At 37.6% G+C, this 27,673-nt stretch overlaps 1 protein-coding gene across 1 annotated transcript in view; it reads left to right on the top strand.

Moving 5' to 3' along the window:
* The first annotated feature begins 15,473 nt into the window (after positions 1–15,473).
* Positions 15,474–27,673, top strand: part of tbca (tubulin cofactor a) — a 31,582-nt gene continuing 19,382 nt past the window's right edge. The window contains exon 1 of the mRNA XM_061966017.2: positions 15,474–15,672. Coding sequence (XP_061822001.1) covers positions 15,620–15,672 — 53 coding nt within the window. The 5' untranslated portion in view covers positions 15,474–15,619. The remainder of the gene's footprint in view (positions 15,673–27,673) is intronic.

Genomic DNA, 27,673 nt, shown 5'->3' with positions numbered 1-27,673 from the left:
GGAATATAACATAACTTGGCTTCTGAGAGCTTCAAAATGTAATGAATAAAATGCTAAAGTTGTTGATAAACAAGCAATTATTTTAATAATTAAATATGGTCATTTTAAATGAATTATTATGATAATTTAAAATTAATTATTTCAAATATGTTTATTTTAAGGCTCCAGCGCCCCCCGCGACCGCGAAGGGATTAAGCGGTAGAAAATGGATGGATGGATGGATGTTTATTTTAATGTAAAATTCTATGGCTGGATGTAATAAGGAGTCAGAAAAAATAAAAATAAAAATACAATTAATTTTGATGTTTTTAGCAAAATATAGTAAACATTTATTTAGTTTTTTTAATTTTTTTTATTAATAAATATATATTTATTTTTAGGTAAGATAAACATAATAATACAATGTATCTCTGGTCTGGATGATTTAGTTCTTGTCACCCTGTTGTCCTCCCGTCGTGAAAAAAGGCTGTCCTCACTCAGGTCCGCATGGAGCTGGAGGGGGCGTGGCCTCCAGCTCCGGCTGAAAATCGGGAGATTTTCGGGAGAATATTTGTCCCGGGAGGTTTTCGGGAGAGGCGCTGAATTTCGGGAGTCTCCCGGAAAATTCGGGAGGGTTGGCAAGTATGGTATATAATCACAGCAGTATGATGATTCTATGTGTCTACATTAAAACATTCTTCTTCATACTGCATTAATATATGCTACTTTTAAACTTTCATGCAGAGAGGGAAATCACAACTAAGTCAATTTAGCAAAAGTGTATTAATTAAAGAGTTATTAAGCAGTGGCACAAACATTCATGTCATTCCAAAACAGAAAGTGCAAGATTGTCAGAGACAATTTAAAACAAGCTATTAGTGCACTTTTGTGCATGATGTCACTAAGATGACATATCAAAACTACACTAAATTAAAGTCCACTTTTTGTACAGAACGCCACTACAATAGTTAAAAACAAATAAAGTGCATGATGTCACACAAGATATTTCAATAAGTGTCAAATAAAAATGAGCTGCATAATAGGAAATCAAATAGTGTATGTCCTTCACTATGTGGTAGGTTCCTGCGGACGTTATCTCCTTCTGTTGTTGACTATTTGTTTCATACGGTGTTGATGTGGAAATGGTTGCTTGGGCATTTTGTTGGTGTGGCACCGAACGGAGATGTTGACATGCGGAGTTTCAAGCATTCTTCATTCTAATGATGCTACATTAACAGTGCTGCTACTTTTTTTTAAACAACGCTTTTGCTGCATACTTGACATATTACGGTTGTCCGTTCGACATCTTCCCGCTTGAAGCCAAACCACCGCCAGACGATGGACCCCCTGCTGTTTTTCTTGGGAATTAATTCTTCCTTCATTTGTTACCAGATTCGCACCTTCTTTCTCTCGCTAACATCACAGCTAACGTTGCTCATGCCGCTACCTGTCTGCTGGGCGAGGGTGTATGGCGGTGCACGCGCGACAGTATGTGACGTATGTAAATAAATAATAAATGATAAATGGGTTGTACTTGTATAGCGCTTTTCTACCTTCAAGGTACTCAAAGCGCTTTGACACTACTTCCACATTTACCCATTCACACACGCATTCACACACTGATGGAGGGAGCTGCCATGCAAGGCGCTAACCAGCACCCATCAGGAGCAAGGGTGAAGTGTCTTGCTCAGGACACAACGGACATGACGAGGTTGGTACTAGGTGGGGATTGAACCAGGGACCCTCGGGTTGCGCACGGCCACTCTTCCACTGCGCCATGCCAAGAAGGTGCGATTGTTTTATGTCTCTGTGAGAAGGAGAGACAAGAAAGAGTGAGAAACACATGTAGTGTAATGCCCGCAGCTAAAAGCAACTGCGTGAGAACATATACTCGAATATCATGATATAGTCATTTTCTATATCTGTTTTCAGACCCTGGTGACTATATATATAGAAAACATATAAAAATATGATGACATTGAACTTTGAGTGTAAACATAATTGGGCCCTAAAGAAATGATCTATTAACTGAAAATCGCAAGAAGAAGTTATTGGGAATAAAAAGATTCTTGGGAAGTTATGTGATAAACCGGAGGGAAATGTTAGAATAATTATGTATATATTATCACAATAACTTTATGCTTAAGGGCCGTTGCTATAAATTATTGTCAATTGTGCTGAAGTGGTTGTTTTCTATCTGTGCAAGGACAAAACTTCTTGTCAGTGTTTAACAATATCGCACAGAGACAAACCCGCGATATATCGAGTATAGCCCTACTCAGGACCTTCGTATTGTGAGGCACATGCACTAACCCCTGTACCACCGTGATGCCCCGTTTTATATTCTAGTTTCTTCAAAATAGCCACCCTTTGCTCCGATTACTGCTTCGCACACTCTTGGCATTCTCTCCATGAGCTTCAAGCACACCCGTGAAGTGAAAACCCTTTCAGGTGACTACCTACACTGCAAAAAGTCAGTGTTCAAAAACAAGAAAAAAAAAATACAAAAATGAGGGGTATTTTATTTGAACTAAGCAAAATTGGTTCAATCCCCACCTAGTACCAACCTCGTCATGTCCGTTGTGTCCTGAGCAAGACACTTCACCCTTGCTCCTGATGGGTGCTGGTTAGCGCCTTGCATGGCAGCTCCCTCCATCAGTGTGTGAATGTGTGTGTGAATGGGTAAATGTGGAAGTAGTGTCAAAGCGCTTTGAGTACCTTGAAGGTAGAAAAGCGCTATACAAGTACAACCCATTTATCATTATCATTTATCTGCCAATAGAACAAGAAAATTCGGCTTGTCATGACTTTCCAAAATAAGTCAAATTAGCTAACCTCAATGAACCCCAAAATACCTTAAATTAAGTATATTCTCACTAATAACAAGTTCTTGGTAGAAAAAAAGAGACCTTTTTGCTCAATATGTTGAATAATATTCTTAAATGAAGTAAATGCTAGTGCCATCATCTTGACATAATGATATGCCCTCGGCAATACATTTCTTGAAACCAGCAAACTTATACTAAAAACAAATGTATTGTTCTTAATGGAAAGGCAACCGCTTGTTACTCTCGGGGTCTCCTAGCCACTCAGGCAAATCATATGGTCTAAAAATGCATTTTTCCATCGACAACATGACATCATCGCGCCAAGTGTGTGCTCTTTCAGTCAATTAGTGCACATATATACAGCCCGGCCCCCGGACAAATTTTTTTAAATTGTAATTTTGAAGAATTTATCTGAATGTGCATGAACTATTTCTGTTTAAAATAGTTTAACATGTTAAATGTTTAAATATTAACTGTCAGTTTACTGTACTGTGCCAACTGTACTACTATATGAGTACCGTATTTTTCGGAGTATAAGTCGCACCGGAGTATAAGTCGCACTTGGCGAATATGCATTAAAAAAAAAGGAAAAAAACATATATAAGTCGCACTGGAGCCCGGCCAAACTATGAAAAAAACTGCGACTTATAGTCCGAAAAATACGGTACGTATTTTCTCTTGTTTCATTAAAAATAAAACAGCAAAGTCCATTTGGCTGTCATCTGTTTTAATTATGAGACACAATCATACTTGCCAACCTTGAGAACTCCGATTTCGGGAGGGGGTGGGGCGGGGTGTGGTTGGGGGCGGGGTTAAGAGGGGAGAAGTATATTGACAGCTAGAATTCACCAAGTCAAGTATTTCATACATATATATATATATATATATATATATATATATATATATACATATATATACATATCTACATCCTGAAAATATGCAAACAAAACTGTGTTTGGATAATTGATACTTCAAACTTGCATAAATAAATATTAAGGAATATAACATAACTTGGCTTCTGAGAGCTTCAAAATGTAATGAATAAAATGCTAAAGTTGTTGATAAACAAGCAATTATTTTAATAATTAAATATGGTCATTTTAAATGAATTATTATGATAATTTAAAATTAATTATTTCAAATATGTTTATTTTAAGGCTCCAGCGCCCCCCGCGACCGCGAAGGGATTAAGCGGTAGAAAATGGATGGATGGATGGATGTTTATTTTAATGTAAAATTCTATGGCTGGATGTAATAAGGAGTCAGAAAAAATAAAAATAAAAATACAATTAATTTTGATGTTTTTAGCAAAATATAGTAAACATTTATTTAGTTTTTTTAATTTTTTTTATTAATAAATATATATTTATTTTTAGGTAAGATAAACATAATAATACAATGTATCTCTGGTCTGGATGATTTAGTTCTTGTCACCCTGTTGTCCTCCCGTCGTGAAAAAAGGCTGTCCTCACTCAGGTCCGCATGGAGCTGGAGGGGGCGTGGCCTCCAGCTCCGGCTGAAAATCGGGAGATTTTCGGGAGAATATTTGTCCCGGGAGGTTTTCGGGAGAGGCGCTGAATTTCGGGAGTCTCCCGGAAAATTCGGGAGGGTTGGCAAGTATGGTATATAATCACAGCAGTATGATGATTCTATGTGTCTACATTAAAACATTCTTCTTCATACTGCATTAATATATGCTACTTTTAAACTTTCATGCAGAGAGGGAAATCACAACTAAGTCAATTTAGCAAAAGTGTATTAATTAAAGAGTTATTAAGCAGTGGCACAAACATTCATGTCATTCCAAAACAGAAAGTGCAAGATTGTCAGAGACAATTTAAAACAAGCTATTAGTGCACTTTTGTGCATGATGTCACTAAGATGACATATCAAAACTACACTAAATTAAAGTCCACTTTTTGTACAGAACGCCACTACAATAGTTAAAAACAAATAAAGTGCATGATGTCACACAAGATATTTCAATAAGTGTCAAATAAAAATGAGCTGCATAATAGGAAATCAAATAGTGTATGTCCTTCACTATGTGGTAGGTTCCTGCGGACGTTATCTCCTTCTGTTGTTGACTATTTGTTTCATACGGTGTTGATGTGGAAATGGTTGCTTGGGCATTTTGTTGGTGTGGCACCGAACGGAGATGTTGACATGCGGAGTTTCAAGCATTCTTCATTCTAATGATGCTACATTAACAGTGCTGCTACTTTTTTTTAAACAACGCTTTTGCTGCATACTTGACATATTACGGTTGTCTGTTCGACATCTTCCCGCTTGAAGCCAAACCACCGCCAGACGATGGACCCCCCGCTGTTTTTCTTGGGAATTAATTCTTCCTTCATTTGTTACCAGATTCGCACCTTCTTTCTCTCGCTAACATCACAGCTAACGTTGCTCATGCCGCTACCTGTCTGCTGGGCGAGGGTGTATGACGGTGCACGCGCGACAGTATGTGACGTATGTAAGAAGGTGCGATTGTTTTATGTCTCTGTGAGAAGGAGAGACAAGAAAGAGTGAGAAACACATGTAGTGTAATGCCCGCAGCTAAAAGCAACTGCGTGAGAACATATACTCGAATATCATGATATAGTCATTTTCTATATCTGTTTTCAGACCCTGGTGACTATATATATAGAAAACATATAAAAATATGATGACATTGAACTTTGAGTGTAAACATAATTGGGCCCTAAAGAAATGATCTATTAACTGAAAATCGCAAGAAGAAGTTATTGGGAATAAAAAGATTCTTGGGAAGTTATGTGATAAACCGGAGGGAAATGTTAGAATAATTATGTATATATTATCACAATAACTTTATGCTTAAGGGCCGTTGCTATAAATTATTGTCAATTGTGCTGAAGTGGTTGTTTTCTATCTGTGCAAGGACAAAACTTCTTGTCAGTGTTTAACAATATCGCACAGAGACAAACCCGCGATATATCGAGTATAGCCCTACTCAGGACCTTCGTATTGTGAGGCACATGCACTAACCCCTGTTCCACCGTGATGCCCCGTTTTATATTCTAGTTTCTTCACAATAACCACCCTTTGCTCCGATTACTGCTTCGCACACTCTTGGCATTCTCTCCATGAGCTTCAAGCACACCCGTGAAGTGAAAACCCTTTCAGGTGACTACCTACACTGCAAAAAGTCAGTGTTCAAAAACAAGAAAAAAAAATACAAAAATGAGGGGTATTTTATTTGAACTAAGCAAAATTATCTGCCAATAGAACAAGAAAATTCGGCTTGTCAAGACTTTCCAAAACAAGTCAAATTACCTTAAAATAAGTATATTCTCACTAATAACAAGTTCTTGGTAGAAAAAAAGAGACCTTTTTGCTCAATATGTTGAATAATATTCTTAAATGAAGTAAATGCTAGTGCCATCATCTTGACATAATGATATGCGCTCGGCATTACATTTCTTGAAACCAGCAAACTTATACTAAAAAATAATTTATTGTCATTAATGGAAAGGCAACAAGGCAATCGCTTGTTACTCTCGGGGTCTCCTAGCCGCTCAGGCAAATCATATGGTCTAAAAATGCATTTTTCCATCGACAACATGACATCATCGCGCCAAGTGCGTGCTCTTTCAGTCAATTAGTGCGCATATATACAGCCTGGACCCCGGACACATTTTTTTAAATTGTAATTTTGAAGAATTTATCTGAATGTGCATGAACTATTTCTGTTTAAAATAGTTTGAAATGTTAAATGTTTAAATATTAACTGTCAGTTTGCTGTACTGTGCCAACTGTACTACTATATGAGTACCGTATTTTTCGGAGTATAAGTCGCACCGGAGTATAAGTCGCACTTGCCGAAAGTGCATTTTAAAAAAAAGGGAAAAAAACATATATAAGTCACACTGGACTATGAAAAAAACTGCGACTTATAGTCCGAAAAATACGGTACGTATTTTCTCTTGTTTCATTGAAAATAAAACAGCAAAGTCTATTTGGCTGTCGTCTGTTTTAATTATGAGACACAATTGTGTCAAAATCATGATTTTTTTTTTCCATGCTTGAAATAAGAAATGATTACTTTAAAAAAGCAGTTGTATACTTGTGAGTGTTGATGACACAGCTTTGCAACAGTTGATATTCTAGTTTCAAGCATGTTTTACTCAATATAGGTCAAGGGTCGGCAACCTTTACCAGTAAAAGAGCCATTTTGACCAGTTCCACAAATTATAGAAAACAATGGGAGCCGCAAACTTTTTTGAAATTTTAAATGAAATAACACTGCATACAAAGTTTTTTTTTTGCTTTGTGCTATGTATAAATCTGGGTTCTCAGACAAGCTGCCCACACCTTTATATGGAATTATTAAGCTGGTGCGGCACGCGGGTTTTAAATGAATAGCGTTTGTCGGCGTCATGCGTGCCGTGATGGTACAGCACATAGCGCCCACTACAACCAGCGTGCCTGATCAGCCACATGTTGAATGGGGCTTCCGCATGCTCACGTAGGTGACAGCAAGGCATACTTGCTCAACAACCACACAGGTTACACTGACGGTGGCGGTATAAAAAAAACTTTAACACTCTTACTAATAATGCGCCACACTGTGAACCCACACCAAACAAGAATGACAAACACATTTCAGGAGAACATCTGCACCGTAACACAACATAAACACAACAGAACAAACACCCAGAATCCCATGCAGTCCTGACTCTTCCGGGATACATTATACACCCCCGCTACCAAACCCCGCCCACCTCAACCGACGCACAGAGAGGAGGGGGGGGTTGATGTGTGAGGGAGCAGGCTTGGGGTGGGGGTGGGGTTTGGTGGTAGCAGGGGTGTATAATGTAGCCCGGAAGAATCAGGACTGCATGGGATTCTGGGTGTTTGTTCTGTTGTGTTTATGTTGTGTTAAGGTGCAGATGTTCTCCCGAAAATGTGTTTGTCATTCTTGTTTGGTTTTGGTTCAAAGTGTGGCGCATTATTAGTAAGAGTGTTAAAGTTGTTTTATATGGTCACCGTCAGTGTAACCTGTGTGGCTGTTGACCAAGTATGCCTTGCTGTCACTTACGTGTGCAAGCAGAAGATGCATATAGTATAACAAATGTTGATCTGGCACGCTGTTAATACAGATTGTAGAGTGCGTCAAATGTTGTACCATCATGGCTCGCCCTTATTATAGCTGTAAGGGTGAAAATTGGTGAATATTAATCCCGGGAGTTTTCTGCGAGAAGCACTGAAATCCGGAAGTCTCACGGGAAAATTGGGGGGTTCAGCAAGTAAGCTGCTGAGCCGCATCAGAGTGATCAAAGAGCCGCGGGTTGCCGACCCCTGATATAGGTCATCAAATCTCAGCAACAAGCAGTAATATCTTACTGAGATCATTTAGGAGCAAAACACTTAAAACAAGTAAAACACTCTAACATCAAATCTGCTTAGTGAGAAGAATTATCTTATCAGACAGAAAATAAGCAAATATCACCCTTATTTGAGATATTTCATCTTGCTTGGATTTCAGTTTTTTTTTAAGTGAGAGCAAGAAAGTGTGTTGCGGTTTTAGCCAAGCGGACCGTGAATCCTTCAGTTTTTCTGTAGACGAGAGAAGTGAGGACTCATGTGCGTGAGTCCCTCCCCAGCTCCATCCATCGTCCCGCTAATTGGCCGAGGGCCTTCATAATTTCACATGTGCTATTCAGGTGGCGGAGCACGTCTCCCACATTCTCATCCCCCCCAGCTCCACATGAGCTGCTTTCTTTGGAAATCAAACCTGTTCCATCCGACCTGCTTGTGTCGCGGCCTCCTGTGGAAGGCCCGCTGACCCCCCACCTACAGGGGCTTGCTGCGACCCGACCCCCAGGGGGGGGACACGCACGCAGATCTAGACCAGGACTACCCCAAAGTCATCCAGTTGGCTCCAATCATGACAATTAGCGGGGAATTATCAGCGGACTCTGACAGACGTTCCTTGTAATTCTCTTTTATTTCCACCCCGCGCTAATCAGCGGCTCTCATTACAAACGCTGATTAAACTGCAAATTAGCTCGCGGCGGCAGCAGCCCCCTTCTCCGCCAGAAGCCTCGCCGCTCTTCTTTAAGCGCTCAATATCAATTAGGTCCAGCAGGCCGCGCGCCGACTCCAAATGCTTGATAGTGCCTCTTATTAGTTTGGAAAAGTCGGAAAACACCAATAATCAACGGCCACCGAGCCGTGCACACAGCAGTCCATCACGCCAAGGTGCAAGCGAGCTCGTTAGTGATGTGCGGATCCATACGGGATTATCGATACCAGATCTTTAATATCAAAACATACTTGTATACGTTTGATACTCTAGTTCAGGGGTGTCCAAACTTTTTCCAACAAGGGCTGTATACTGAAAAGTCAAAGTGTATTTTGTAGAGAGGTCCGATATCCGATATTGTCCAACTCTTAATTACCGATTCCAATATTAACCGATACCGATATATAATTATTAAGAATTAACACATTATTATGCCTAATTTTGTTGTGATGCCCCGCTTGATGCATTAAACAATGTAACAAGGTTTTCCAAACTAAATCAACTCAAGTTATGGAAAAAAATGCCAACATGGCACTGCCATATTTATTATTGAAGTCACAAAGTGCATTTTTTTTTCTTTAACATGCCTCAAAACAGCAGCTTGGAATTTGGGACATGCTCTCCCTGAGAGAGCATGAGGAAGTTGAGGTGGGCGGGGTAGAGAGTAGCGGGGGGTATATATTGTAGCGTCCCGGAAGAGTTAGTGCTGCAAGGGGTTCTGGGTATTTGTTCTGTTGTCTTTATATGTTGTGTTACGGTGCGGATGTTCTCCCCAAATGTGTTTGTCATTCTTGTTTGGTGTGGCGCATATTTGTAACAGTGTTAAAGTTGTTTATACGGCCACCCTCAGTGTGACCTGTATGGCTGTTGACCAAGTATGCGTTGCATTCACTTCTGTGTGTGAAAAGCCGTAGATATTATGTGACTGGGCCGGCACGCAAAGGCAGTGCCTTCAAGGTTTATTGGCACTCTGTACTTCTCCCTACATCCGTGTACATAGCGGCGTTTTAAAAAGTCATACATTTTACTTTTTGAACAAGATACCAATAATTTTGTAACCAATACCGATAATTTCCGATATTACATTTACTGCCGATATTATCGGACATCCCCAGTATTTTGATATTTTTTGTTTTTTAAAAATGTTAAAAACAAATCTTGTGTCAACATAGGTGATAAGGTGACTATGTACATTAATTATTATTAGTTAGAACATTTGAGCTTTTCCTCATTACATGCCCATTTGTCTTGCTCTTTTTCTTGTTGTTGTTTTTTTAGACTAGAATAAAAATACAGTTTTTAAATACAACCTCGTGCGTCAAAAATTCTGCCTGTACACAAATATTAATATTTCGTTACACATTTAACAGGGTTTATTGTGGTTGTTGTGATTTAAAATTAATTCATAAGTTAGTGTTTGTTTTATTAATTAACAAACCTTTTATATTTGTAGCTGAGATAGGCTCCAGCACCCCCCGCGACCCCGAAAGGAATAAGCATTAGAAAATGGATGGATGGATGGATGTTTTATTTTTATTTTGAGAGATTCTAATCATTTAAAAATTGTTTTAAATAATTTAACCATTTTAAAAATTCACAAGTTAGTAATATTTTATTTTTTAATTAACTAACTAAAGTTTGTTTATATTTTAAGTCTATTTTATTCGTATTTTGAGAGACTCTTATTTTTTTTAAATTAATTCAAAAGTTTTTTTTTGATTAACTAACCAACTCAAATTTGTTTATATTTTAAGTATTTTTTTATTTTATTTTGAGAGCTTTTAATATGATATCAAATTAATTCACAAGTTAGTATTTGTTTTCTTTAATTAACTGAACCAACTAAAACTTCTAAGTATATTTTATTTTTACTTTGAGAGTTTCTAATATTTTTTTCAAATTAATTCACAAATTAGTATTATGTTATTTTTTAATTAACTAACTAAATTTTGTTTATATGGTAAGTATATTTGATTTGTATTTTGAGAGCTTCTAATATTTTTTTTAATTAATTCAAAAGGTTTTGTCTTTTTATTAACTAACCAACTAAACTTTTGTTTATATTTTAAGTATATTGTATTTTTATTTTGAGAGCTTGTAATATTTTTTTTTATTATTCACTAGTTAGTATTATTTTATTTTTTAAATAGCTAATTAAATTTTGTTCATATTTGAAGTATATTCTATTTTTATTTTGAGAGCTTATATTTTAAAGAATGTATTCACAAGTTAGTATTATTTATATTTTCTTTAATCTAAACTTTGTTTATATTTTAAGTATATTTTATTTTTATTTTGAGGGCTTCTAATATTTTAAATCGGGTGTCATACTGAAAAGTCAAGTATGGAGGGTCCATTTTGTATTTTTTTTTCTTTTTAAATACTAAAAACAGATATGTTTATTTATTTTAAAGACAAAACTTTGTGTTACAGGTGACTTAGTATACTATTAATATATATTACTTTCAAATGTTTGCCTTTTTCTCATTACATTCAGAATTTTTCCCCTTTTTTCTTACATTTTACTGTTGTTTTATTTTAGATAAGTGTGTTATTATTTGAGTGTCATCTTAAATTGCATATACCTCAAATATATTAAAGTACGTCCACAGAATAATAAACTAATTCATACTGTAACTACTTGCTGGTGTTAATGTGTATGTTAGTGTGAAGTGAATTAATTAACTCATATTATGTTTTGCATATGGTGAATGTTTATATTCATCTTGGAGAAAAGCAAACCACCAAGTTGAAGTAAATAGTGGTATTTCAGTTTGAGCACATAATAAGATAAGGCCCTTAAGTTTGACATTTGCAGGTGGATTGGATCACTTAGCGTAGGAAAGAGGCCCAAATTTGGATTTCGGAATGCAAAAGTGATAGCCCTATCCTTGAGAAGAGACTACAAGTCTAGATCGACGTCAACATTTAAGTTATGACTTAAAGCGGTTGTTTTCCCAACACTTACACACGAACATCTCCTTTTATGGTCGGGGTGTGCTGTCCTGACTTAGCACACACCCAGAGAAAGGAAAGAGGAATATAAAACTGATGGTTTGGCTTCTCCAAGTTAGGAGTGCCTCATTTTTGACTCGACCTCCTCCAGGAACTGCAGTCCTGTGTAATGACGCTCGATTGTAATAAAGCAACATTTGGTTCAGCCGCATTGCCGTGTCACCTTTCTGTCCGGACGAGGATGACATGACCAGAAATACATGGTCATTTTTTCCCATGGTCTTTGAACACACCGTGTCGGCGGAGAGTGTTGTGTGTCCAGGAGTGAAACACGGAGACAGACGTGTGTGCATGGAGGAAATACTACCGTTGTTAGCATAAAATTGGCAATAAAAGTTAAATGATAGTCAGACTTTGTTTTCTTCTGGATGGTACAATACATTAAAAATACTTTATTTTGTTAGTTGTGGCGGCTAATATGAAGCCGTACATTAAAGAGAAACCCTAAACGTAGTTAACCCGCGCTTTTATTTTGAAGCACGAAAAGTGTGTGATTGGTTTGAGAAAGTGTCTTGACATGTTGTGCAATAAAAAAAAGTCTCCTTTCTACATCCTGCCGACTGTCTTTCATTTCTGTTGAGCTTTTATGTCATCTCACAGTCAGAGTAACAATCTAAATGTTATGTTATCACTGCACCTTCACCGTAATCTGAAGTGAAGCGTCACCCACCTCTTAACGACGTGCGCAGCAGGCGTTTGCCGCAGGGATGTTGTCTCTTCTCACCCGCAAAAAATAATCCTTTCTTGTAGGGAGAACAACTTGCCATGGCTTTGAACCTGATATTTCCTTAATGTGCCCTTTTCTTTATCCGTGTATGCTCGCTTGTGGCTCATCAGTAGCAAGTGAACCGCAGCCAAACTCCCCCCGCTACGGTCAAATAGTAAGTGTTCGCGTTAATCGGCCGCTAAAAAAATTAGAGCTGTTATTGAAATCTATAGTTATAACGCGTTAGCTTTGACAGTCCTAATATACTTTGGTGTGTGTATATATATATATATATATATATATATATATATATATATATATATATATATATATATATATATATATATATATATATATATATATATATATAAATAATAATAAATGATAAATGGGTTGTACTTGTATAGCGCTTTTCTACCTTCAAGGTACTCAAAGCGCTTTGACACTACTTCCACATTTACCCATTCACACACACATTCACACACTGATGGAGGGAGCTGCCATGCAAGGCGCTAACCAGCACCCATCAGGAGCAAGGGTGAAGTGTCTTGCTCAGGACACAACGGACATGACGAGGTTGGTACTAGGTGGGGATTGAACCAGGGACCCTCGGGTCGCGCACGGCCATTCTTCCACTGCGCCATATATATATATATATATATATATATATATATATATATATATATATATATATATATATATATATATATATATATATATATATATATATATATATATATATATATATATATATATATATATATATATATATATATATATATATATATATGTCTTAATAAGGTTATCCAAAAAATAGTGCTCGATACCGTAGTAGAGCGCAATATATGTATGTGTGGGGAAAAAAATCACAAGACTATTTCATCTCTACAGGCCTGTTTCATGAGGGGGGTACCCTCAATCGTCGTCTCCTGACGATTGAGGGTACCCCCCTCATGAAACAGGCCTGTAGAGATGAAATAGTCTTGTGATTTTTTTCCCCACACATACATATATATATATATATATATATATATATATATATATATATATATATATATATATATATATATATATATATATATAGTCGAGGTTACTGTGGTTTATCCGTTATACAGTGCTCAATACCGGGGTAGAGCGGAATATACGTTAGGTCAGGAAAAAACACGGAGGCTATTTCATCCCTACAAGCCTCCGTGTTTTTTCCTGACTTAACGTGTACATATATATATATATATATATATATATATATATATATATATATATATTAAATATATATATATATATACATATATATATATATATACATATATATATATATATATATACATACATATATATATATATATACATATATATATATATATATACATATATATATATATATATATATATATATATATATATATATATATATATATATATATATATATATATATATGTATATATATATATATATGTATATATATATATATCCCATTTTGCTGCTTTTTATTAACAAACGATAAATCGCATCCTTTTTCACATTCTTAAAGGAAATATATGTTTAGATTAAATAGTGTGTATAGGTTTCCCTGCTCTTCAGGGGAGTTTATTCAATAAACTCCCCCGAAGAGCAGGGAAATCTGCAAAACAGGCTTGTAGGGATGAAATGGCCTCAGTGTTTTTTCCGGACCTAACGTGTGTGTGTGTATATATATATATATATATATATATATATATATATATATATATATCCCATCTTGCTACTTTTTAATAACAAGCGATATATCACATCCTTTTTCACATTTTTAGAGGAAATATACAGTATGTTTGGATTAAATAGTTTGTATAGGTTTCCTGCTCTTCAGGGGAGTTTATTGAATAAACTCCCCTGAAGAGCAGGGAAATCTGCGAAACAGGCTTGTAGGGATGAAATAGCCTCTGTGTTTTTTCCTGACCTAATATATATATATATATATATATATATATATATATATATATATATATATATATATATATATATATATATATATATATATATATATATACATTGGGTCAGGAAAAAACACAGAGGCTATTTCATCCCTACAAGCCTTTTTTTTGCAGATTTCCCTATTGGGTCAGGAAAAAACACAGAGGCTATTTCATCCCTACAAGCCTGTTTCGCAGATTTCCCTGCTCTTCAGGGGAGTTTATTCAATAAACTCCCCTGAAGAGCTGGAAACCTATACAAACTATTTAATCCAAACATATATTTCCTCTAAAAAATATATATATACAGTATATATATCCCATGTTGCTACTTTTTAATAACAAGCAATAAATCACATCCTTTTTCACATTCTTAGAGGAAATATATGTTTGAATTAAATAGTTTGTATTAAACAAATGTAGTTCAGAATCATGCATGTTGGTTTTGTTGTTCTGAAATGTTTTGTTCCCCCCTGAAACCTAGAGGTCCAAAAAGCTTGTAGTTTTTGTGTCACTATACACACTACTAGCGTTCTTTTGGAAGAGGATAGCTGTGCATGGTATTCTGTGATTAATACCGGGTGAAATACAAAGCACTATAGTGTACACATATAGTTTTGATTTAAAATCCATCTAAAGTAATATGACTTACTATGACATTGTTTTTTTTCTCTCTTCTTTTCATGCATCATACAATCACAACGAGATGTACAACGCTCTATGAACCTTGTCAATTAGTTTGATAAGATGATGAATTTAAGGCATAATGCTCTTAACGCTTCATTAAAACAATTAAAAGTTGTTTTTTTTACGCAGATTGCACGGGAAAACATTATATATTGCGTTTTAAAACGTAACAAAATGTGTAATTATTTGCTTTTAGAAGCCAGTCGGGTAATATCAGTCCTGTTTTTGTGAAGTTTTCCCAATGGAGTGCCGAGCTATCGACTCAACTGAGCCGCCGCCTGATATCGATTGCTCCGCGTTCGACTCGTCTTCCCTGCCTCCAACCTGCACGCACACAGGCACCGGCTGTACTTAGCTAGCATCAGGAAAGCTTAATATCTGCAATAAAAGCCACTGTCTGGAATCATGACCGACCCGAGGATACGGCAAATTAAGATCAAAACTGGCGTGCTGAAGAGGTACGTGTGCAGTATACGATAAACCCCAAGCCTGTTGGCGAAGTTAGCCAACTAGCTCGTTAGCTTAGCCGAGCTTGACGGGTAGGCTGGGCGACAGAGTAGGCCGCAAGTGCGAGAGTTTTTCGGCATGTTACCTTAACGCCAGTCCGATGCTTTAGCCAGGCCTCCAGCCGGCTAACGCAATGACCAAGCGGTGTTCGGAGAAACTTAACAGCGGTGTTTCTGAACAATTGACACAACCTGTTGTGTAATATGAGTTTTAATGCTTAAAATGATGGACTTGCTTTGCTATTTGTGTGTTTTGCTATGTGGCTAATGACAAGCTACACGCCCTGTCACACAATTAATGTGGCTGTCAAACCATAGACATCTTCTCAGGGTACGCAGCATGGAGCGCTACTGCCTACTGGCGCTGACGAGACGCGGGGCCGCCATCTTGGAGTGGTGATCCGCTCCACTCAGTGCAATTCATTTGGCAGGAGCAATGAACTGTCAGTGCTTTTAATTCATCTTACCTCACTGAATACTACCGATTTTCACCCGCTTTTTTTGTCATACGTGTAGCTATGATAAAGGACACATGTTTTGGCGTGTTTTATTATTCATAGTTTGCTTAACAGTAATAGAATATTCTTATATGCTATAAGTGACCAGACGTCCGAGATCAAAACTGGGAATATAATCCCAGAGAAGGGGGAAAAAACGGTCAGCTATTTTTAAATTGAAGAAACAATATGATTAGGTTATATATACATGCGTATATCCTACATAAACAATGTATGAATATATTAGATATCTATATATCTATAGACTGTATCTCTGTTGCTGCAGCAGCAGAGTTTATTCTGTCTTGACACTTTGTATTGATATTTTGTATTACATTCTTCCCTTAAATGATCATGTTTACAGTGATTTGTTTATATGTATTTTTTATGTATGTCGCTTTGGATAAAAGCGTCTGCCAAATACTTCAACATAAACATACCGTATTTTCCGCACTATAAGGCGCACCGGATTATTAGCCGCACCTTCTATGAATTACATATTTCATAATTTTGTCCACCAAAAAGCCGCCCCGGACTAAAAGCCGCGCCTACGCTGCGCTAAAGTGAATGTCAAAAAAACGCTGCGCTAAAGTGAATGTCAAAAAAACAGTCAGATAGTTCAGTCAAACTTTAATAATATATTGAAAACCAGCGTTCTAACAACTCTGTCCCAAAATGTACGCAAATGTGCAATCACAAACATAGTAAAATTCAAAATGGTGTAGAACAATAGCAACATAATGTTGCTCGAACGTTAATGTCACAACACACAAAATAAACATAGCGCTCACCTTCTGAAGTTATTCTTCATTCGTAAATCCTTCGAATTCTTCGTCTTCGGTGTCCGAATTGAAAAGTTGGGCGAATACGGGATCCAAAATGGCCGGTTCCGTCTCGTCGAAGTCACCGGAGTCAGTGTCGCTGTTGTTGTGCAGCAGTTCTGTGAATCCTGCCTTCCGGAAAGGTCGGACCACAGTTGTGACCGAAACTATCTGCCCAGGCATTTACGATCCACTGGCAGATGTTGGCGTATGTCGACCGGCGCTATCTGCCCGTCTTAGTGAAGGTGTGTTCGCCTTCGGAGCTGTGTGAAAAAAGCCACCCGGCCTCTTCGCGTAAACTTCCCTTAACCACTCGCTCATCTTTTCTTCATCCATCCATCCCTTCGAGTTAGCTTTTATGATGACGCCGGCTGGAAAGGTCTCTTTTGGATGGGTGGAAGTTAGCATGGCAAGCTAGAACCACAGTGAAGGATGACTTCTCATTCCCTGTGGAGCGAATATTCACCGTACGTGCTCCCGTTCCACAGTGCGGTTCAGTTGCTGTGAAATACGGTAGTAATCCGTGTGCGGATGGAGAGATTGCGTCTTTTTATGAACCGGATCGTTTTGTAGGAGCCATTTTGTGGTCTTTACAGATGTAAACAGGAAATGAAACGTACGGTGATATCCGCGCGTTTTTTCTTCTTCTTCCGGGGGCGGGTGAAGCGCTTCCTGTTCTATGGGGGCGGGTGAAGCGCTTCCTGTTCTATGGGGGCGAGTGCTTTCATTGGCGGTTGCTTGCGTAGAAGAAGAAGCGCTTCCTGTTCTACCGGGAAAAAAGATGGCGGCTGTTTACCGAAGTTGCGAGACCGAAACTTTATGAAAATGAATCGTAATAAAGCGCACCGGGTTATTAGGCGCACTGTCAGCTTTTGAGAAAAATTGTGGTTTTTAGGTGCGCCTTATAGTGCGGAAAATACGGTATATAAACACCTGAAAGTCTTTTATATCAGCTAAAACCACCAATCTGTTTCACTGGATTCAGAATAACACCAAATTCTGTCTTACAATCTTCATCTTCATCATTTATTTCAACTTTCTGTTATTCAAGTATGACATTTTTAAATGTAATTAATTTCATTGACAAGCAATTCTATTATGGTCATACTCTTGTTTGCTAGCAGCTACGGTTTCAGTACTATTGAAGATATTTGCTCCTTCTCAACTCTGTGATAATATTCTTTTCACAAAATACAACCAATAGTACGTTAATGTTCAATCTTACTCATGAAAAGTAATCCCCCGATTCCTATTTTCAACAGTCCGCTCATTTGAGCAGGAAAACGCTGAACACCATCTTTGTTTTCTACCTGTCAACTGTCAGTTTAGGCTGCTCGCCGGCTCCTCATCACCACTTCAAGATGGCGGCCGAATTTCTCGCGTCACAGCAGCCAATGCTGCGTCTACTTATAAGATGTCTATGTGTCAAACTACCAGGGTTTAACTCATACTTGCCAACCCTCCCGAATTTTCCGGGAGACTCCCGAAATTCAGCGCCTCTCCCGAAAACCTCCCGGGACAAATATTCTCCCGAAAATCTCCCGATTTTCAGCCGGAACTGGAAGCCACGCCCCCTCCAGCTCCATGCGGACCTGAGTGAGGACAGCCTTTTTTCATGACGGGAGGACAACAGGGTGACAAGAACTAAATCATCCAGACTAGAGATACAGTAAATTGTATTATTATCTTTATTTTACCTAAAAATAAATATATTTATTAATTAAAAAAAAAAAAAAACTAAATACATTTTTTATTTTTTTTTATTTTGCTAAAAACATCAAAATTAATTGTATTTTTATTTGTATTTTTTCGTGACTTATTATTACATCCAGCCATAGAATTATACATTAAAATAAACATATTTGAAATAATTGATTTTAAATTATCATAATAATTCATTTAAAATGACCATATTTAATTATTAAAATAATTGCTTGTTTATCAACAACTTTAGCATTTTATTTATTACATTTTGAAAATCTCAGAAGCCAAGTTATGTTATATTCCTTAATATCTATTTATGCAAATTTGAAGTATCAATTATCTAAATACAGTTTTGTTTGCATATTTTCAGGATGTAGATATATATATATATATATATATATATATATATGTATATATGTATGTATGAAGTACTTGACTTGGTGAATTCTAGCTGTCAATATACTCCTCCCCTCTTAACCACGCCCCGCCCCACCCCCGACCACGTCCCTGACCACGCCACGCCCCACCCCCGACCACGCCCCCACCTCCTGAAATCGGAGGTCTCAAGGTTGGCAAGTATGGTTTAACTTTTATAACCATACGCCCTAAAAGGCTCTGTCCCTATTTACTTAAGTTATTCTGTAATTTATTATATAGATTTTTTCCATATGCACCGATTTGGCTGACTTAAATTCCATCCATCCATCCGTTTCCTACCGCTTGTCCCTTTCGAGGTTGAATATGAAAATTGATATACATTTAAATGTGTTCTGTGGACAAACACTACTTAAAAATAAGTTAAAGATATTCAGCTTTCATGGGAAAATTCAGGTTGAAGCTAAACTTTTACAGGTGAACTTGATTAGATCCTCCCTAAAGGTTTGTCCAACTGCTATGGTACTTTTTTGCGCAACTTTTGTCTTAAACAAGGAACTGAGTGGGTGGGGATATGGCTGAAAACTGTATCGCAACATAAGGATTTAAATCGGGCGATATTGATAATTATTCATGTTTTTATGACCTATTGAAAATAACAATATGAAGATTTTTTTTTTTTTTAATATAAACATTTTTATTTTTATTGTAACCTTCCTCTGATTTTAATCCCCCCAGTTATCAAGGCTGAAAGTAAACAATCAATGTAACCGAATTCACATTGATCACTTAACGATAACCTCGTACAAATAGGGTTAAAAAATAAGGAATGTGTAAGCACTGTTTAATAAATTGTAAGGAAATAGTGTGACAATGTAAACATAGTAACACAAGAATAAGTTTTTTTCTGTAGTGCCGGGAAGTTGCAGCTGTGCTCTAAAGGGTGAGCGCGACGAAGGGCGTGTGGGATTACCGGTCTCGTTGGGGACGAGCACCTCGCATCATCTACAGACCACATTGGTCTGACTATGGTCCGTTTAAAAAAAAAAATCCAAATAACTGCCATATATGTTGAGGTGATAATTGATTCTGTTACCTGATTGGCTGTTAGCGTGTCACTCTCACTGACCAGTGATCACTTCCTGCGTTGCTCGGTTACCAGACAGTGCCTTTGTTCATGCAACCAACCTTTGCAACTTCCGCTTTCTTCCAACATAAAGGAAAAAAAGTATCACGTTTTATCGAGTGCATTTTTTTTTTTTTGTTATAGATTACGTGTCTATCGCTATGGATTTTGACATTGGTATCGCCCAGTCCTATTCAAACGTTCCTCTTCATCATGCGGTCTCTATTTGGACATAATCCACGGAACTTGATTGTAATGAAAGGCACAAAATGTAGTAAACAAGGTCCCAGATTTTGCTGAATGAGTACCACAAGAATTACAGTATGTATGTAATCATTAAAATAGAATAGTTTATAAATAGTATAATTTAATAGTAATAGATAATAAATACAATAGAAGAGTGGTTCTTAATTTTTTCACAAAGTACCACCTCAAAAACACGTGGCTCTATAGACATTAATGACCAACACTAAAATACAGTAGCATAGTGAACCTAAACAATAATTAAGTACCACCGCAATGACAACATTAAAATACAGTAGTGTAGTAGACCTAAGTATTCATTAAGTACCACCATAATGACAATATTAAAATACAGTAGTGTCGTAGACCTAAGTATTCATCAAGTACCACCATAATGACAACATTAAAATACAGTAGTGTAGTAGACCTAAGTATTCATTAAGTACCACCATAACGACAACATTAAAATATAGTAGTGTAGTAGACCTAAGTATTCATTAAGTACCACCATAACGACAACATTAAAATACAGTAGTGTAGTAGACCTAAGTATTCATTAAGTACCACCATAACGACAACATTAAAATATAGTAGTGTAGTAGACCTAAGTATTCATCAAGTACCACCATAATGACAACATTAAAATACAGTAGTGTAGTAGATCTAAGTATGCATTAAGTACCACCATAATGACAACATTAAAATACAGTAGTGTAGTAGACCTAAGTATGCATTACGTACCACCATAATGACAACATTAAAATACAGTAGTGTAGTAGACCTAAGTATTCATTAAGTACCACCATAATGACAACATTAAAATACAGTAGTGTAGTAGACCAAAATATTAATTAAAAACAGGTATATTTAATATTTTTGGTCACTTGAATATTTAATTAATTGATTATTTGGCGTACCACCAGATGGAGCCCATGTACCACTTTTGGCAACAAGTTGTGCAAAAAGTACTACAACGTTCAAAAGTTTAGGTTCTCCTTTAAAGGTTTTAGTGCATTTTAGCTTCACTCTGAAGCGGTCTATCTTTAGTGTGCAGTGTACGTAACGGCGCGCAGGTAGAAGTAGTTTTTCTGTGTAAAAGGTTAAATCCAGTCCAAATTCCTTATGTACGCAGTTATATTTGTGAAGGATGCATGTTTATTTGCAGCTCTACAAAGATATTCCAGTGTCCTCCCAAGCTCCTAATGGAACTTGGTGCAGATATTTTTAAAAGGAGCTCGTAGCAAGGTGGCTCTCTTCGATTAGGTTCTCCTCCCTACCTGCCGCCTGCCGATGGCGTCTGCGTAATGTAGTATTGATTGTGATTTGATGAGGGTCAGGTTATTAATGCATGCTCCCTGAGGTGGTAATGATGGTGGCAAGGAAGCGCAATGTCATAGTTTGTCCGTAGTGTCGGGGGGAAAAGCTATTATAATAGTATAATTCTTCAAACGCTGTTTGTGTTGCATCTCAGGTCAATGGAGGAGAACCATTAAGGTTCAACGGGGTCTTTTCAGGGACCATTTTGGAAATAGAACTCGGGCTGGGGTGAGTTGTGGACTTAGTCGACGTCATGTACTTTGCGTCGAGAAAAGATGCAATTAATGGTGTTTGAATCAATCGCCCACCGATCATTTTTGGCCAATTTCTGTGGAAAAGTTTGACCTAGAGTGGCAGCTATAGAATATTTTAGTAAATGATAAATAAATGATAAATGGGTTGTACTTGTATAGCGCTTTTCTACCTTCAAGGTACTCAAAGCGCTTTGACACTACTTCCACATTTACCCATTCACACACACATTCACACACTGATGGAGGGAGCTGCCATGCAAGGCGCTACCAGCACCCATCAGGAGCAAGGGTGAAGTGTCTTGCTCAGGACACAACGGACATGACGAGGTTGGTACTAGGTGGGGATTGAACCAGGGACCCTCGGGTCGCGCACAGCCACTCTTCCACTGCGCCACGCCGTCCCCAGTAATAGAGTATTCTGTTGAATATATCGATCGATTAATAGAGTAATCAAATAAATCATATTTTTGCTTAATAAAGGTTTTTATTTTATTTATTTTTTTATTTTTTTGTTCTGTCCGGCTTCTCAGGCAAATCTATGGCGTCACATTAATGGCAAAAATCCAAGCGCATAAAAACTGTTATCGCGCGCTGATTCTCCACTTCGTAAAAATTAATGAAATAATCTTTGAATTTTGTTTTTAAAATGTTAAAAATAGCCTTTTAATAATGTATTCTGAAACAGTTTAAAATAATCAGAGAACTGACTAACACTGACCCTACTAGGGATGTCCCGATCCAGGTTTTTGCACTTCCGATCCGATACCGATATTGTTTTTGCACTTCCGATCCGATACCGATACTGACCGATACCGATACTGGCCTATCCGAGCATGTATTAAAGTTTAAAGTTATTTAGCCTACTTAGTTGTCAGAATCATGTTGAAAAGGGTTTTAGTACTCTTGATAACAACTAGCCAGCTGAATTAGGGGAGTTTGAATTATACACAATGGTTGGTAACAAGAAACTGACCTGTTTATTCAAGGATAAACACAAAATAGACAAAATTATACATGACAAACAGAAATGGCATCATTGAACTAGGGCTGGGCGATATGGCCTTTTTTTAATATTGCGATATTTTAAGGCCATATTGCGATACACGATATATATCTCGATATTTTGCCTCAGCCTTGAATGAACACTTGATGCATATAATCACAGCAGTATGATGATTCTATGTGTTTTGATTGATTGATTGAGACTTTTATTAGTAGGTTGCACAGTGAAGTACATATTCCGTACAATTGACCACTAAATGGTAACACCCCAATAAGTTTTTCAACTTGTTTAAGTCGGGGTCCACTTAAATTGATTCATGATACAGATATATACTATCAGATATATACTATCATCATAATACAGTCATCACACAAGATAATCACATTGAATTATTTACATTATTTATAATCCAGGGTGTGGAGGGTTAGTGTCAAAAAGACATCCAAAAGAGTTTGATATGAGAATAAATCTAAAGTTAAAATATAGGGTAGAAATGCACCCATTTGCAGGAAATGTAGTCTTGATTTTCAACATTTTCTTTCAAGGCTTGCATGTCTACATTAAAACATTCTTCTTCATACTGCATTAATATATGCTACTTTTAAACTTTCGTGCAGAGAAGGAAATCACAACTAAAAAAAATCACTAATTTTTTCATACGGTATTGATGTGGACATTTTTGCCTCGGCATTTTGATGGTGTGGACGTGTGGCCCCGAATGGAGATAAGCGTCTCGACAGACGTCACAATATTTGAACAATGATGACGAAAACTGTTTTCTCTGTCGTGTCCGTGTGTCGAAAATTGTTATGCGCTTATTTTTTTATTTGATTTTGTGCGTGGCATATAATTGCTATGCGCAGAGGACGCTTGAGCAGTGCGCAATTGCACAAGCGCGCACCTTATAGGGAACGTTGGTCACACGGCTGCGCTAGCATCACAGCTAACGTTAGCCATGCTGCTACCTCTCTGCTCGGGGAGGACGTATACGTATGTGACGTATGACGTGACAGTATGTGACGTATGACGTGACAGTATGTGACGTGTGTAAGAAGGTGCGCTCGCTGTCTGTGAGAGGGAGACACAGGAAAGAGTGAGAAGAGCCTTTCGTGTAATGCCAGCAGCTAAAAGCAACTGCGTGAGAATCCACAGACCTGTGGATGTGTTGAAGGTGTGCTGGAAAATGCGGAACGGAAATTAGGGAGGAGCAGAAAAGTGGAATGTATTATTTAAATCGGTGCGTTGGAAAACACGGAGCGGAGTTTTTTTTTTTAACTGGATCTGGATCGGCATTTTCCCATGCCTTGCCGATACGCATTTTTTTGCAAATATCGGCGGCTGATCCGATCCAAATATCGGATCGGGACATCCCTACAATAAATACTCATGTTTTAAAATGAATAAATGATCGTATAAAGAATGTTGATTACAATTAGAGATGTCCGATAATGGGTTTTTTGCAGATAGCCGATATTCCGATATTGTCCAACTCTTAATTACCGATTCCGATATCAACCAATACCGATATAAACGGTCGTGGAATTAACACATTATTATGCCTAATTTTGTTGCGATGCCCCGCTGCATGCATTAAACAATGTAACAAGGTTTTCCAAAATAAATCAACTCAAGTTATGGGGAAAAAAATGACAACATGGCACTGCCATATTTATTATTGAAGTCACAAAGTGCATTATTTTTTTTAACATGCCTCAAAACAGCAGCTTGGAATTTAGGACATGCTCTCCCTGAGAGAGCATGAGGAGGTTGAGGTGGGCGGGGTTGAGGTAGGGAGTAGCGGGGGGTGTATATTGTAGCGTCCCGGAAGAGTTAGTGCTGCAAGGGGTTCTGGGTATTTGTTCTGTTGTGTTTATGTTGTGTTACGATGCGGATGTTCTCCCCAAATGTGTTTGTCATTCTTGTTTGGTGTGGGTTCACAGTTTTATACTGTAAAATGTACGGTTGTTGTGTTTTTATAGTGTATTATTACTAGAGATGTCCGATAATGGCTTTTTTGCCGATATCCCGACATTGTCCAACTCTTAATTACCGATTCCGATATCAACCGATATATACAGTCGTGGAATGAACACATTATTATGCCTAATTTTGTTGTGATGCCCCGCTGGATGCATTAAACAATGTAACAAGGTTTTCCAAAATAAATCAGGGTAGCGGGGGGTGTATATTGTAGCGTCCCGGAAGAGTTAGTGCTGCAAAGGGTTCTGGGTATTTGTATTGTGTTACGGTGCGGATGGTCTCCCGAAATGTGTTTGTCATTCTTGTTTGGTGTGGGTTCACAGTGTGGCGCATATTTGTAACAGTGTTATAGTTGTTTATACGGCCACCCTCAGTGTGACCTGTATGGCTGTTGACCAAGTATGAATTGCATTCACTTGAGTGTGTGAAAAGCCGTAGACATTATGTGATTGGGCCGGCACGCAAAGGCAGTGCCTTTAAGGTTTATTGGCGCTCTGTACTTCTCCCTACGTTTTAAAAAGTCATACATTTTACTTTTTGAAACCGATTACATTTTAAAGCATTTATCGGCCGATAATATCAGCAGTCCGATATTATCGGACATCTCTAATTACAATATCAATAAAAAAAAAAATGTGATTATTATTCATGCCATAATCGTCCAGCCCTGCCATATCACGTCACAGTATCATTGTAATCATTTTGATACCGAAATATCGCGGTGTTATGATACCGTTACCGTCATTCTTCATCCTCCATGTTTTTGTCCGACTTTTGAGCCGTGTTTTTGTCCGTTTTCTCCGAATTGTACGACCTTCCCGCTGTTGAAAAGTTGTTACAAGTGTGCTCTGTCACCACGTCCCCTCAGCAGCGCTCCCGTCTTTCCTTTGATTCGGCGGCAAAGCCCGGGGCCTATTCTGCTCGGCGCTCGCCGCCCCGGCGATGCGGATGGCCTTAATCAAATGACAAGAGTAATTTGCCTTTGTCATTCGGCGACACGCCGCCTCAAAAATACAGTGCGGGAGAAGGCGGCTGACTAGGTGGCGTCGGCCGGCTTTAATTCCCTTTTTTTTCCCCCCCTTTCCTATTTTCCAGCGAACTGCCTTTTCCATTAAGCCGGAGGTGGCAGGTCTATTTAAAAGCAGCCGCGACCCCGGCTCTCCAACTCTGTGGGAAATAAGAAATTAACATCAGCGCTGGAAAAAGGGGGCAGGAATGGACATTTTGTTATTAGACTGTCCTTCAGTTGTATTCAAATTATTCAAGCTTTCTTTCCGCCATCTTTTTGTGTGTGTGTGCGCTCCAAACAGGTCGCCTGTTGTGACGCGCCCTGACGGAAGCGGTGTCAGGATGAGGCGTAATTGACGTAAAATATGACAGAGTGGCGCCGGCCAGCGCGGCAATGCGAGGAGCGGCGCAACACGGCGGGGAAGCCTCGCCGCTAATGTGACTGATTAATGGCGAATCACTCGCTGCTGATTTCATGAAGGAGGGGAAAGAAAGAAATTTGTGTTGTCACTCCGACGGAAAAAGACCATTAGTTGGGAATCATTATCAGCGGCCATATTTTCCAAGTCCATTATTCCAATCAGGGCGGGCATGTGTTTAATAGATTTACCTCCATTTGGCCCGTAATTGATAAATAATCAAAATAGATCAATGTGCTCAAGACCATTTTCACTAACAATCAAGGAAAAGAGGCCCATTTACCAGCTGACTTGCTCCAAATTAAGGGCTAAATTGATGATCAATTAATTGTGTGCGCTGAGCTTCGAGATGCTCCTCAATGCAGAAAAAAGGGTTGGAGACTGCACACGGAATGGGGGTCAAAGTTCACAGCTCGATCACCTCTGCGTTTACGAATGCCACAATGCTGACTTTAGCGGTATCAATAGAACGTTTTATGTTTGTACAGTACAGTCATTCAATGCGTTTTCTTTATTTTCAAGACTATTTACATCAGGCCAGGACAATTATTTTGATTCGGGGGGGGCAAATTTAGAGAAAAAAATGTGTCTTGGGGCCATACTTGCCAACCTTGAGACCTCCGAATTCGGGAGATTGGGGGGGGGGGGGCTTAAGGGGAGTATATTTTTATAGCTAGAATTCACTGACATTCAAGTATTTCTTTTATATATATATATATATATATATATATATATATATATATATATATATATATATATATATATATATATATATATATATATATACACACATTGAAATTCAAGTATTTATTTTATTTATACCTGTATGTAATATATATATATATATATATATATGTATGTAATATATACATGTATTACATACAGGTATAAATAAAATAAATACTTGAATTTCAGTGAATTCTAGCTATATATATATATATATATATATATATATATATACATTTTCAAACATGTTTTTTATTCTAGTTTCTTCAAAATAGCCACCCTTTACAGGTGTGCTTGAAGCTCATGGAGAGAATGCCAAGAGTATGCAAAGCAGTAATCAGAGCAAAGGGTGGCTATTTTGAAGAAACTAGAGTATATAACATGTTTTCAGTTATTTCACCTTTTTTTGTGAAGTACATAACTCCACATGTGTTCATTCATAGTTTTTATGTGACAATCTACAATGTAAATAGTCATGGA

Source organism: Nerophis lumbriciformis, linkage group LG11 (assembly GCF_033978685.3).
Source record: "Nerophis lumbriciformis linkage group LG11, RoL_Nlum_v2.1, whole genome shotgun sequence".
Taxonomy (NCBI): Eukaryota; Metazoa; Chordata; class Actinopteri; order Syngnathiformes; family Syngnathidae; genus Nerophis; species Nerophis lumbriciformis.
This window is presented reverse-complemented; position numbering and strand designations above follow the sequence as displayed.